We start from the raw sequence: 15,462 nt of genomic DNA on the forward strand, positions 1-15,462 counted from the left end.
GGAGCGGGATTTTATTGTGGAAAGCTTGACTGACATTTCACAATCGATGCCATCTGGTTACCATATGTTCATGTCCGGGACAGTCTTGAGAAATATGCACCTATGTAAATTTTGTCTATTACCGAGCCCACCAATAGTAACGAGATGAAGAAGTGGACAGAAAATAAGCCACGGACACCAAATACTGTTTCGAGATAAAATTCCCACTATAGAGAACCACACTGTTGTCAGAGATGTCTCGTCCAAAACATCTTAATAATGAAGCCAATTACGGTTGGAATTTGGTTGACCTCTGTTTAAAGGCTGCATCCAATTAGTATAAGGTGCTGTGCATTCGCAGCCGCTTTGTCTTGCAACGTGCTTAGTGGGAATCGTAAGATCATTGGAATCACTATCAACAGGTGAAAGTGGCTTTTGGGTTTTTGAAAAACCACAACGTGATGTCAGTGAGTTGTGAGCCAGTTCGGCCATAGTACCAAGTGCTACTACCCATGAGGATACACATCGCTCACAAGAAACGATAAAAGATTCAGTCACCACTATCAGCTAACTAATATAAGAAATCTTACGGTATATGTATCATAAAATCGGACATCTTTGACACGTGATTCTTGGCTGTGAGAAAAGGTACGTTAGACAACAGTTCGAAAATGCACAAGCAGTTTGTCGTGAAATACCTGTGTAGCTAGCTCTGGGAGAAGCATTCTGGCCTCCGTACGGTGTGTTATCCGAATATTTGTAGAGAAGGCGATAATAGGACCACTCGTACCTAGGTGCCTAAGCAATCAGGTTGCTTGTTAACGAACATGACAGTTCGCTCCACTTCCACAGTTCCTTTTCACACTTTCCTCTACATCAACTAGGCCTCTGCGCTTACCACCTTTGTTAGTCTCGATATAAAGAGAGAGAGCGTATCTTCCAAAGGTCCCTGCAGAATGAATCAAACCCAAAAACCCGTTGCAACTAAGCCTGCCATTCACAGGAAATACATCGGGCGGACATGCGACTCATCACATCAGAACGATATTGGATAAGACGTTCAATATCACCATTCCTGCAGTCCGTGCCTGCTTTTGTTGAACCCGAAGGTTTCCGTCCACAACTTACACATAATTTTTCAGTGTTCTGTGAATCACATGACGAGAAGCTTTCTAACTAAGCCTAACGTGCATTCTCCGCAATGCCAACCTCCAGGAAATGTATTGTCACGTACTTGATGTCGGGGATAATGAAACTGGATTCAGTATTGTTCACAGGTTACAGATTAGAACCAGACAAACCGTAGCCGTTGCTGAAGTTGTTTGGCTCTAGTCTGCATTGACAAGTGAAAGACATAGAGACAACTAGGTTCCATTGGCCTTCGGTCACCATTCATGAATGCACATCTGTCAAACCGACCACTGTATCGACTAATATATACGCCCGACACACAAATAAGACGACTCAGTCTGCTCATGCCTACGAGAACGTTGCGTTTCTGTCACTGTCTTATCTGTGTGGAAAGTAGTTGATTGGGACGCATTGAAAACATTATAATTTACTACACTTTTATTCCAGCCTGAATAAAACGAGTCATCGAATAATCTTATACGAATTTAATGTACAGATCAGCGAGTTGCTTTTGCACAACAGGCCTACACTTTCAAATGGTGAGCTGACTGGACCGTCGGATGCCGGTGCATGGTTGTTATGAAAACGGCTTGTGTGAAGCTGAATGCATCACAGTGTGTTAACTCGAAGTAGTGAACTTGTGGACAAATTTGTGCAGGCCTGCTGAAAACCATCACCCAGTCTAAATTCATCGATCAACGAAGGATTCTCGCAGCTCGAGTTTTTTTAAAGACTTCTTAGAAGGGCATGAAGGGCTACAATCTGCTTAGCTGAGTGGAAACCTAAACAATTTCCTTCCATAAACGTACTGATGTTCTATTTGGAAGTTCACGTGACCTGTGATCCAGTCGTTGAGAACAGAATGTTCCATATCGCAGGTAGCCTTGATTTGCGTGAGCAGCCAAGGTTCATTCCGGTCATACGAAATCTCCATCGGTACGTGACTTGACTGAGTGACCCATGCGAACCAGTGACTTTCAACGACACTGTAAAACGATCAAACACAGAGCACATTAACCATATACATAAATGTCACGCTATGTCTGCATCATTTATTGTATGACAAAAGTGCTGGGCATGGTGAGTGTGGGATGAAAACGCGAAGTTGCCCAACCAGTACGTGAGCAGTAAAGCTCCTGGAAAGTGGAAGCAAATGCAACCAGAAACTTGTGCAGCCCATTTGAGCACAGGAATGTTATTTGCGTTTTTTTACCAGTAGCATAATTAATACGTAAAAATCAAATTCAGTTCTCGCAGACAAAAGGCGGCGCTTAAGAAGTGGAAATCAGGGCCACCGAAGCATTTGTGAGGGTAACTCGTGATAGACTCAGGCTCCGAAACAAGAATGATGGCACAGAACACTATGAAAATGAGAGAATCAACATCAAGATTGAATTTTCCTTACCGAACACCATAGAAATAGGCCACTGTACCCCAAAATCCAAAAAGTGGATAGTACAGGATAAACAGCTTGATGTAAAAGGCCAGCACCCAGGTGAAGTCCTAAAACAAAGATGCGAAATATCATGTTTTCGTTTGTCTAGACAAAAGCGTAGAAATTTAAACCATGCCACATTTTGCTCTCCTTGTAAAACCCAAAAATCTATTCATTCAACGGACTCTACACAGAGAATAAGCTTTCGGAAATGAATCCCACTAATAATGATGTCCTTAACAAGGCTAAGTTTACATCGACTAGATGTGAGGAACAACATGCTATGTGACGAGGGAAACGGAACGAAACTATCAGCCTAAAAAGAGCTTGATTAAGAAAGTTTCCGCCGAAAATTTTGAGATCTACGGATGTTTTTACGTAGAGTACTCAAAATCCTTCAAGCTGACAGACATGTCCAGGATGAAGAACGACATACTGCTTCCCAAAAAATGAGGCAGCTGTGTCCAGCATGGAAAAAGCGTTAGCAGTTTTATCGAACGAATGAATGAGGCACCACTGATCGATTCCGACATGGTTAGCGTTGCCGCCAAAGATGATGAAGGAGACAATATTGAAGTAGATCATTAACTACTGCGAAGGTCGCGGTTGATTGATCCCAACCGAAGCGCTGAAGATCAACATTACTTTTCACGGCTATCTCGTTACCATGTCTGGAAGTNATTACTTTTCACGGCTATCTCGTTACCATATACGAAGACTTCCATTAAGAAGATCTACAATCCTCTTGGCGGTTTTTCTTGATCGACTCCGTGGTCAATCGGCCATGCAATAGGCTTCCACTAGCGGAATCTGTAAGCATATTGTTGTAAACCACTTCTTATCTTCTATATTAGCGTGCAGTAAACGTATACAAGGATGGATACCATCCATTTCCAGTTTTTACATAAGGATCCCCTGAGCACAGCTGTGTAAGCACTCAGGGGTACCACATGGACGTTCTACTCTTCCATTGGAGCATATTTTCACGAGTCCGGAGAATCCAAAGCAGGATGCAGGCAGAAGTGAAACTATGTTACGATTTTGAGTACCTATATGAAAAAACGAATGTTTGCCTGCAGGTATAAGTGGGTACATTCCCTAATATGTACTGCTGTATGAAACGAATAAAAAACGGGGAAATAAAATGGAACACAGCGGCGAAAATCCAACCGAGCTTTGGAGTGGTGAACCCACTTCCTCATAGAAATGCAAACGGTTTAAATGTGTTCACGATGATGTCCTGCCAGGTCAAGACAATGCAGACGTCGCAACGCAACTGCCACTTCACCCTATACAGGCTGACTTAAGATAGAAAGTCTTCCAGCAACGTCATATAGTATCAGCCAAAAGCATTAATTCATGACCATAAACTTGCGTAGATTGAGGAAATTAGTTTGGAGCTGAGCGTTGAAAAAAGTGAATAAAAAATTTGACTACAAGACTGTATTGCATTGCTTGTGGGCAGGCCTGGCAGTAAAAAAGATTATTTAGTCCTACCCTAACACTGTGGGCCTGATTCATTTCAGACAAGCACTCACATTCTCGACCAGCATTCGTCACATAAATTAGCGGCACTGACAAGACGAAACATTAGTTGCAAACTATCAGATGTACTCATACTACTGCCAACATGTATGTGTCACAAAAGGAGGATAATTTCACGAGGATAGTGAATCTTCGATCTGAGAAATCGCCATTCGAGGAGCCAGAAAACGCGTGTTAATACGTGATGTGGATCCAATGTTCGGAGAACGAGTGGCGCAACATCGCATCTAAGCACCAGTTAATCACACTGCTAATCGGCCGCTCGTAGCCGGACGGTCAAGTCTTCGACCTACTAATCGGGAACTCTTGGGTTCGGAACTCTCTGGATATTCCATGGAGAAGAATGTCAGTAGCTCAGGTAGTGCAGATGGTGGTCATTGGCTGGGCAATTTGATTGCAACCGTTTCATCAGCAATCGAGGTGACATCATCAGTGCGTTATTTGGTAGCGTAGTAGGTGCGTAGAGGTGGGTTAGGGGTTGTGAAACAACCACTATGATACACCCGAAAGCACGATTGATGGAGTGAATGAAGGTGATGTGCCCAGTTTGGCACCAACCGCTAGGCTGCTTTCGGTTGGAGCTGAGTCAGTTTCCTCACAAACAGTGAACTTAAGATGCAACTTGCAGGTGCACACGGAGGAATAGAAAGGGAAAACCACACGGTGCCGTGCGTCCGTAAAAAACAACCTATAATAAAGTATGTGCAGTTAGGTGCCATATGTGCAAATTCACGCCCACTGAGTCCACTGGAAAACGCCAGGAACAAATGCAGGAGCTACATAATTGTCTGGAAGTTTGGGTAAACACGGTGAACTAACTGTAGAGCAATGATCCGGTTCCGGACTAACTTGATAAGTTGACTGACATTTAAGGCACATGGGGAAGCACAAGAGTATCTCTACATCTATGATGTTTATTTAAGTAGATGCTCAGCGCTCTGGTCCGTGCAGCTTTATCGCTGGGCCAGATAATCTAGAAACCGAGGAGTAAATCAACTACTCAGTGACCACGTTATGCACACCACTACACATGTCGTCTCGGCTAGGAGCTTAAGAACGCGACCTCATCTGAAAATTTCCGAGTGTTTGTTATCAAAGCGACACTGGTGGAACAAATGCGGAGCTACATAATTGTCTGGAAGTTTGGGTAAACACGGTGAACTAACTGTAGAGCAATGATCCGGTTCCGGACTAACTTGATAAGTTGACTGACATTTAAGGCACATGGGGAAGCACAAGAGTATCTCTACATCTATGATGTTTATTTAAGTAGATGCTCAGCGCTCTGGTCCGTGCAGCTTTATCGCTGGGCCAGATAATCTAGAAACCGAGGAGTAAATCAACTACTCAGTGACCACGTTATGCACACCACTACACATGTCGTCTCGGCTAGGAGCTTAAGAACGCGACCTCATCTGAAAATTTCCGAGTGTTTGTTATCAAAGCGACACTGGTGAAGAATTCAGAAATTGATGGATGTGTTAATCTAGGCAGTTTTTTCCATGTTTCATTACTCAGAAAAAAATTGGGCGACCAAACAGCTACCTCAGCGTAGTTACTCAGCATGAAGAAAGCTTGGCGCCAAAACCAAGTAGTTTCCCACCTATACATCTGCTGGTTTTCCCATAGATTCCTCAGGAATCTGTCCACAGTACTGTGAGACAGACTATAACCGGTTGCGATGGTTCCCGTTGTGGCTTTCCGTGTAAGTCCCCCTCAGTCGTCGGTTTTTTTCACTACCATAAAAAGTATAAGTAGCCAAAAAGTTGGGCCATTCACGGGGACCCGGAGGACGCTGCAATGGCATGGTGAAACATGGCTCCATGGTTTTTAGAGAGCGGAGTAGAGCTCATGCATAAATGCCTATTTCAGCCCAAAAAAACACAGACAGTATAACAAAAGTGCCGATTCAACATGTAGAACTTTGGTTGTATCACGAAAATTCCATAAACATCAGTTTCTGGTAAACTCGTCATACAGATAAAATTGACGGCCTGCTACTCTAAACAGTAGACTGGCTTTTACGAGCACCAGGATAAAAAGCTCCAGAAAAATAGAAATTCCTTATTACCGACCTCATAACATCTCCGTAAAAAAATATGTCGTAAAGACATGGATTGGAAGATGACAGGAAGTAGGAGAGGTGGGCAAACTGCAGAAAAGGGAAAAAGAACAGCAGGAAATTAGCACTACATATATTCCTAGTTGACACATTCTCAGCTTTAGTCAATGAAAAAACTTTATTCTCATTATTGAAGTGATATTTCTAACGACAGAATGTTTCAGATTGAAATTCACACGAAAACGGAAGCGGTACGCTGATCCACGGATCCAAAGAGCCTATAACACGGAAGCTGAGCACGCTCCAAAAAGAAATGACTGGTTGACCATTCGAACCAGCCCAGGCTGTCTGCTTACATAAAGTTCTGAGGCTCCACAAGTGTCCAGCATTCATATTCAGCGCACGTTTCTCTTGCGTGTACACATTAGTCACTTCACAACCTCCAAAATTCGGTTAGTGCACACGATATAGTCTCCCTCACGAGAAAAAGTGACTCACTCTAATTCACTTGTGATTTGGCAAACTAGTATTGGCAAACCCGTTTAGGAATACCGAACTTAAATGTCTAAACCAAATAGTAAATAACTTGGATAGGGATCGGCAACCACCTTTATTGAAATGTACCTTCAGTTATTAGAAAACCACTAAACAGATTATAGGTAACAAACAAGAGCGATATTCCGTGATCCTATCAGAGTAAACCAGGACCACACCACTTTCTATAAAGGTCTTGTGAGACTGCCTCTCTAACCCCCAAAAATGCCATCCAACTCATTACGATTCTGCGTATCGGGTCAGTTAAGCGCCAGCGACGTAAGGGTTATACACGTGGTGATAAAAATAACGCATACATCAATTACGGATTCACTTAGTTACAACTGAGCAATGCCTACAGTAATTATAGGTCTACAAACCTGAGTTGTTTTGGCCCAATAGTGCTCCTGTACATGGGATGCTACCCCTAATACATGATTCAATAGTTTCATCGACTCCCGCGCAAACGGACGTGTAACGACCTGTGTCCGCTCCCACTCTTTTGTGCCGTCAGCCCCAATGCGTACTATTTGCAGTTTTCAGGGAGGAAGCTGTGATAAATGAATTGTACGGTTGATTGCCAACGATGACGAGGAAATCACTGCCATTATAGTTCTACTGGAAGCTTTCAAGAAGTTGCAGCTTTAAGGAGAAAACGCAACAACTTTGGGTTCCGTCCCAGAACCGGACGACTTTCTTGGAGTAGCTCTCCATTTGCGTTTTCCTGTAGAAACTTAGTATGCAAGTAATATCGATGGTCAGTGGTGTCAAAGAAAACTCCAAGTCAGTCCACCTCATCAGAAGGCGATTAACATAAAGTAGTCAGAATTGGTGAATTAGTAGTAAGAAGAAACTTCTACCTTACGGTGGAATACAACCGACAGTAAAAGCTAGATGCATTGGACGCACCCAAAAAGAAGTAGCTAGCTTGATATTCATACGGTAGGTGAAATTTCCACTTATTGTGTCTAGACGCTGCTCGGACGGGCATTACGTCACCGAGAACAAGCATCGGCTCCCAGCGAATATCAGGATCCTTGTCGATCTGAAAACAGACAGAGGCGAACGAATTAGAAGGGCCTGTTGCGATTCGGAACTCATATAATTGAATATAGAGGGGGAAATAAAATGCTATTTATAGACCCGAATTCCATAAACTTAGGTGGTTGGTCAGTGTTCTCCTGTTCCGCAGTATGTCTAGTTAGTTTTGTCCAGAGCAACAAAGTGTTTCCAAGAGCTGTGATCTTCACGGTAACATTCAATCACAGGTAGTCAAATGGGACGGCGTGTTGACACAATGATTATGAGCCCCGGAATCGCTTGCCACTTTGAACTAGACCGACCGACAACTGTACACAGCAGATAGTGCCCCTGTGGTTCGCGCTGAGCTGCGCGTGTAACCAATTGGAAAGCTCTCTCTACCCGGCGTGAACCCGGGGGCGAACGGGGTAAGGGCAGTTTTGAAGTCACGGACACGCCGTACTGATGGTTCACGTCTTCCAGTGTTCTCATATTGAAAAACGAAACATTTCCCGCTCCATATGAAAAACCTTGCAGTCGCACAGGTAAATCTGATCCTGACTAGTTGTTCACGATTACTCCAACGTGGTTTTGCGAAATTCAGGAGAAACTTGAGCACTTGGGTCAAAATGGAAAGTATGCGTGGTGCCATTCTGACAATAAGCGCCTTCACAAGACTGCTCATCAACTCGCTACTCACTGCCGATGGTCGAAAGCAATTTGCTCCTTCTTGTGCAGCCTCGTAATCAACGCTGATTTCAATTCTGGCTGAATGAGCTTCTAGTTGTTTACCTACATATGAAGACGATTCGTGGTGTTGAATCTGATATATACACACACAAGGAAAACAGCACGTGGCTGTACGCGACTTGCAACCAATTTTTCTACACTTGCTGTATGCGGCGTTGGTTTTACTGCTCTTTCTCGAGTTCTTGAGGTGATGCAGCAGTCAAAGAAAACGTTCGTGTCACGTAAGGCGTGTCATAGGAGCTATGCTACGAGTTAAGGCAAAACCGGGGCGTACCGGCAATGAATGGAAAAACGACCCGCTTCCGTGTGTTTTTCACCTGAGGACAAAGCTGTTGCATGACCAGACATGGAGAGCAAAGCTAATGTCTACTCAGCCGTCTTAAGCATTTAGTTTTGTTTTATGGTGCCGTCTAATATGCCCAGTACTCCTTCGTTTCTGGTAGATCTAAAGGTGATGGGTGACATCCTGTCGTCCCGACTGATGAGACAAGTACTTCAGTGCGTTGTCCTCATAAGCACTACACAATCGTCCCTCTTTCGACAAATCACATAATTGCAGTGTAGTCTGCAAAGTTTAGTCCATGCGACAAGGTCTCCCTTTCATTCCTTGTCAATATTCATGGAGGCAATACCGGTTATTCTCTCAAGGTATTGACCATCAGACTTCTTCAGCGCAGCTCCTGACCCAGGGTGTGATACGCATTAAATTTGCCGCGTATAGTTTTATCCTTTGAAGCCTTTGGTGTTTTTCTTAAGAACATTGCCTGCGGCTCGGTAGGGACTAAGATCCAAACCAAGTTACGTATATATTAACAGAAAGGACAGTGATTTTGAAAGCCATCCTCCATCAGTCCAGCGGGATTTCTCGCCCCGATTATAAACACTGGTAGTCACTCCACTTACTTGCCGGAAACGTTGTGAAAATCTCGCCTCTAACTAGTTCGCGGCTGTAAAACCAACCACTCTGGATAAGTGCATACCTACAACGCATGTTGTTTTCATAATACCGGAATAGCAAAAAGCATGACCAGACTTTCCCAGGTGTTTATAAACGACAATAGACCATATCAGGCCAGTAAGTACATGGCTTTGGCGAGCAGCCTGGATTTTGAAAGCCATCCTCCATCATTCCAGCGGGATTTCTCGCCCCGATTATAAACACTGGTAGTCACTCCACTTACTTGCCGGAAACGTTGTGAAAATCTCGCCTCTAACTAGTTCGCGGCTGTAAAACCAACCACTCTGGATAAGTGCATACCTACAACTCATGTTGTTTTCATAATACTGGAATAGCAAAAAAACATGACCAGACTTTCCCAGGTGTTTATAAACGACAATAGACCATATCAGGCCAGTAAGTACATGGCTTTGGCGAGCAGCCTGGAAATGTCAACTACGGGATTATGTGACCGATTTCTCTACACTCACTTGAAATGAGATAGCTTTTCAAGAATACAGCAGTGAATGTTAATATGACTTTCACTGTACCGATACCAACACATGAAGTTGCGCTGCAACCAACAGGCTACAGGCTAGTCATTGATTTGTGCCTCTTAACGGGTTACTCGGCCATTGAAACAGTGCACACGCACACTACACAAGCTGGAAAATCTTCGTTAGTTTATGCGTGATAGATAGTGTGAGGGCGAAGAGGCCTAGAAAGCGGGCTGTCCGAAGCTCAAATCTGAACACGACCGAGGATCTCTTCATTTGAGCTGTGGACTAAGCAACATAGATGCGGCTACTTAGAAGGGTTCCCTCGCATAACTCCAATCTGTGCTGAAATGTCAAGCTACTTTATCATCACTGCTCGAAATTACGTTTGCGTGTATTTCAAAATTAATGACGTGGTTTAGAGCTCGAAAAGGTCGACAAAGTTGAGCAATTATGTTGATTTTCAAGCCATTGGTTATCACATTCCACTGAAACCTGACAACAAAACTCACTTCTAATTTGGTCGGCCCCGCTTGACATTGGTGGGTGATCAGCACAGGATTTCCCTCAGCAGGGTTTGAACGGGTATTCACAGTCTTTTAGGGCTTTGGTTTCATTGGGAATAGCAAATCGTGTTTAATGATAGCTTCCTTAGCAATAGAAAGGGCACTCCGTAAGGAAGGATGGGCCCTCGATAAAGTATTTTGAAATAACAAATTCAAAGTAAAGTATGTGGTACCGCGAACTATCAGAGCGATTGCTGAGGGGACACTAAAAAGATCTTCGGTGGGAAGCGGTGGTGAGCGTCGTAACCCTGATCAGCAGAAGACCTACATACAAAATGTACGTTTACATCATATTTTTGTAAGAGGAATAGGTAACTGGTAGTCACAGCGAGCTTCCTTGCTGTTTCTAACTGAAAAGTAGGAGCTTACTCTTCGGAGGATCCAACTGGAACCCAATCGGAAAACCTGAACGAGAACACTTTTGGGGTACGATCGCTATGAAGAAATACGTGATAGGACGGTCTCAATGTGTTTCGGGAAAAACCGGATACTCAGTACTCCGCATGAGGTAGCATGCTCAAAACTATAAGAGAACTCAGCACGAGCAGTGGTTGCTGAAATAACTTACCACGTTGGGCTTCGCGTGATGCTGTGAATGTGCATAGTTCCACCAGTGACATGAAGAGCCCTTTGTCAGACCGAGGACAATTTCATGAAACAAGTGATTCATCTTTGTAGTTTTGAACACTGAAAAGTGTCCAAAGTCGTGCTGAAGCCAAGTGGCTTGAGACTGCAAGCAGCAAAAACCACACAGGAAGATGAGAGATAAAATTTATTGCGTGTAAATCCTAGCAGATAAATAGTAAATGCGCGACCAATTAAATCAACGAGCGACAAGCACGCACACTTCAGGCTATTTTCCAAGTGAAGTGATGTAAGGACGAAGTTCACACAGGCTACTCCCACGAAATTACGACACAAGAACAGTACTGGGATGACTTCAGGAACAGATAAGAAAGATGAGTTCTCGGTTAATTCAAATATCATTTCATTCAGAAAAAGTGGTTGCCGATAAAAAAGGAAAAAGATGTTTGCTTGTAGCAGCCTTCTTCAGTCTAAGTACCAAATGGAGAGATAATAGAATAAACGGTTAAATGTATTTGGTCGCAAACTATTGAACATGCCTAATGAAAGCTTACTTGGGACACGGTGTATAAGATAACTGAGAGAACGATCCGAAACCAACTGACCCCAAAGAAGCGTAGATTCATGTAGGCGAGAGCTTCAAGTACAAATATTTGCAGAAGCGTTAGAAGGAAAAACGACACGTTTGTTTTGAAAAATCCCTAAATAACAAGAAACAAAACAGAAGAGGGGCGATTTCATCACACTTGAAAGTGAGATAGCACTGGAAATGGAAACACAGTGGAACTTACAAGTAATGGTACAAAGCAAGCATTTATAATGGAATGCAAGATATTGTTCATGGAACAGTGAGAGATATAGTGATTATGATCCTTCAGTTGCTCTTATACCAGGATGGCATTCATCGATGAAATTTGGGCTGAACAGGGGATTTTTAGAGAAAGTCACAAGGTTGTTTAAAGTGGACTCGAAGCACAGACTGTATAATGAGCAAATAAACCGAGTTTCCCTGACGAGTGTCAGTCAGACGGTAGCCCTAGTGAATTCACTAATCAAAAATTACCAACAGCTCAACCGTAGACTGCACATTTGGTGCTAAGGATTGGTATGTGAGAAGGCAACATTTTTCATTACATTACGACGAATCTGGGGTCCAGTTGGTGAGCAAAAACTCAATGGTATGAAAACCTTCGAGTGGATGGGGTTGAGTAGCATGGAAAATTAATTTAAAAAATCGCGGGTGTATTAGGAGGAACGCCCAGTTTGTTTTTATTCTCAAGCTATTTCTTACTGGGATCGATGTTTGATATAATCTGGGCATCAACAAACTGCGCTTCTAATTTCGCGGGAGAGAGAAACATGGCTCTGTTTTGAGAAACTGTGGAAGAAAATGACTGAAGAATATTGTGAGTGGAAAGTTGTGAGTGGTCCGAGGTTATGTTTTGTGTCATAAACTGCCTATTAGAAGGCACCACAAACGCCTGAAGATATCCTAGCGAAAAAAAAACGAAATAGTCAAGAATAAAGACATGACCAACAGTCTGCATGTGATCGTTGAAATTCAAATTCCAGTATGGAGACCAAGTGATCCCAACTGAGCTCGCGTGTAGGATCGCAAGACGTACCTGAAAATCAATGTCCATGTTGTTATTGTTGTCATTTTATGTCCAGAATGCCTGAATGAGTATCGTGAGTTGTATATATCTCAGAATGATCGCGATACGCCAGCCAAATTTCAAACCCCGCCCACTTATATTCTCTTATTGACAATACGGGATATATACCTCAAATGTCACTTAGAAACAGCGTAAATATGGACGCGGATCAATTGTGTACATATGGCCAAACAGGTTCGCTTTGTAAAGGTACGTATACAATCCCGATCACATTTTCAGGTCTCACACAATGCATATCCCAGTGCATGGATAGAAGCGGTGCCCACTATAATCGCATCTAGTGCATATACCACATCTACTCTACGTACCAGTTTTGTATCGCACACTGCAATTCACACGTGGCATTCACCAGAGCGGAATTTCAGCTGTTTTGAAGAACAACGGTAAAGGTCAAACAGTGCCAGTGCTCAGTGAAGCAAAACGCAGATAAACACGCTCGACCTTGTACATAATGATGAGGTGAGGATGTTTACGTCAAACTACAGCCCACAGATAAGGAATGGGTGGGTAGATGTTTAACATCAACAAAATGTATCCTTATCCACGGAAGACTAATACACTGTTACTTAGATTACGCTAAAACCTATTATGGAACCAACATTTGTTACTTAGAAAACACGCAGTTAAGGACATGGATGTATTGTACACATATGGCCAGACAGGTCCACTTTGCGAAGGTATGTATACAACTCCAATCTTATTTTTAGGTATCACACAACGCATATTAGAAGCGGCGCCCACTAAAATTGAACCGAGTGCATCTACCATATCTACTCTACGTGGTAATTTTGTATCGCACATTGTACTTCACATACCTGTTCCGGACAACTGCACAGCATTCACCAGTGTGGAATTTCAGCCGATTTGAAAAACAACAGTTAAGGTCAAACAGTGGTAGTGCTCAGTGAAGCAAAACTCGGGGTAACACATCCAGCCTAGCAAAATACGAGGCAAATACGTCAAACTTCAGCCTTCGGATAAGGAACGGGGGCGTGAGTGAGCAACATCGACAAACTGTAGCCGTATCAAAGAGAGGATAATACGTTGTCGCTTAGATCACGTTAGAACAGGAAAGTCTGAATCAATTATGGAGCCAACACCTGAGTCTACCATACAAATGGACTCCGGCCTGACGCGATAGAGTTTGGGAGCCACTACAAGGAAATTCAAATAAATCACGGTTGTACGGCAGTGAAGCATCAGTGTTAAACACTGGTGTTATGCTGTCGATGATCATGATAAGCATGGGGAAGTAAAATTCCACTTAATTCACAGCACCCCGAAATGCACTCGAGTCACATGTTGCACCTTAGCAATATGCAATAGAACTTTGCTAGATCGAACATCCCTCTATACCTCTCTGTACAACCTTGACTAATCTCACACTTTTACATCCTCCGGTAAATTTGCCAATCAACAGCTTGCACAAACGAAATCCTTATATGCACAACAAGGCACCAAGTACTCTCATGTATACTTGTGGGCGGCCCATGCATTGTAACGAATATTACATTCATATAGCAGGAGGATGTTAACGCAAGCCGGGATACATACAGTCGGACACCAATTATTGTATAAAACACAGAAATGCGAGTAGCATGGGACGATCTCATGTTGGGTCCACCGATTTTCACTCACTGAAGACGTTTTCTGTGATTGGATTGGGCCGTCGTGTACCAGCGCTTAACACTGACAAAAGACATTGGCATTTCTTCGTGTTCAGATGTCTCCACAATATGTGCGGATAAAACTCAGATTTCGATAGGAGTCTTAGAGGATCTCCGTAGAAATCGAAAACCGACTCGGTTTCAAGTTGAGCTTCACCAAAGAAGGTAAAACTCGGAAGGTTGCACATCTCTTGGGAATCCAGTGACATGATTCCAATCGATTCATTTAGATAATTTCACTGAGACGTGCAATCAAAGCTGCCACGATGCTCCCGTTAAGAAAACGTCATCAATGAGGCACGTATCTGTTTGATTCTTAAGTGGAAATATCAGAAAACCAAATCCCACCTAAGGAATTTATGCGATTTGGAGACCAAGAGTTATCAAACCGTGCCTATGAAGCCATGAGAAAAGTTTGATGCTGCGCAAGTGTTGATGGAAACAGCGGAATAGTGCGCTGGCATCCGGTTAGGAATGGTTTCTGTGCGTGTATGGGTCAACTAGCACAGCCGAGGTGAACAGTTAGTATAGCATGGCTTGTCAAAGAGCCATTCAGGTTTACCAATGTGATGGCGATGCAATAAGCAAACGATCCTGCAAAAACGCTGGATTTATTGCAGACTATTACTATTATGCATTGTTACTTGTCTGTCAGATTCTCATGAGTTGTGTGAGACATTTACAATGGTGGTACGATACTGATGGTTGCCCAAAAATTCAATCAAACTGCATTTAGTATGTATAAATGGCGCCCTCCCCTATCAAGTGCAAACCGAAGAGTCCACAGAAAACAACGTTATAACAGCGATGGATAGCAGATATTAGCGACATTGGACTGACGAGCCACGGCAACAAGTCCGTTACAATTGACTGATAAATAGCCGCCAAATATAGAAGGACTTGTTGGTTACCATCCCCTCAACGTTTAGAGCCACGGCACAAGTCCGTTACAATTGACTGATAAATAGCTGCCACATATAGAAGGACTTGTTGGTTACCATCCCCTCAACGTTTATCTTTGACCACTTTACCAGAGTTTGGTTACCACCCCATCAACGTTTATCTTCAACCGCTTTCA

At 43.1% G+C, this 15,462-nt stretch overlaps 2 protein-coding genes across 2 annotated transcripts in view; one reads left to right on the top strand and one right to left on the bottom strand.

The window, feature by feature from the left end:
- T265_12033 (hypothetical protein) overlaps positions 1-15,462 on the bottom strand; it is a gene marked incomplete at both ends in the record, with an annotated part of 31,697 nt that overhangs the window by 12,379 nt on the left and 3,856 nt on the right. Inside the window, 6 exons of the mRNA XM_009178938.1 lie at positions 1,920-2,096; positions 2,516-2,613; positions 6,166-6,242; positions 7,596-7,731; positions 11,025-11,186; positions 11,596-11,742. Coding sequence (XP_009177202.1) covers positions 1,920-2,096; positions 2,516-2,613; positions 6,166-6,242; positions 7,596-7,731; positions 11,025-11,186; positions 11,596-11,742 — 797 coding nt within the window. The remainder of the gene's footprint in view (positions 1-1,919; positions 2,097-2,515; positions 2,614-6,165; positions 6,243-7,595; positions 7,732-11,024; positions 11,187-11,595; positions 11,743-15,462) is intronic.
- Positions 13,349-15,462, top strand: part of T265_12034 (hypothetical protein) — a gene marked incomplete at both ends in the record, with an annotated part of 8,984 nt that continues 6,870 nt past the window's right edge. The window contains 2 exons of the mRNA XM_009178939.1: positions 13,349-13,394; positions 13,425-13,499. Coding sequence (XP_009177203.1) covers positions 13,349-13,394; positions 13,425-13,499 — 121 coding nt within the window. The remainder of the gene's footprint in view (positions 13,395-13,424; positions 13,500-15,462) is intronic.

This window comes from Opisthorchis viverrini (assembly GCF_000715545.1).
Source record: "Opisthorchis viverrini unplaced genomic scaffold opera_v5_739, whole genome shotgun sequence".
Lineage (NCBI taxonomy): Eukaryota > Metazoa > Platyhelminthes > Trematoda > Opisthorchiida > Opisthorchiidae > Opisthorchis > Opisthorchis viverrini.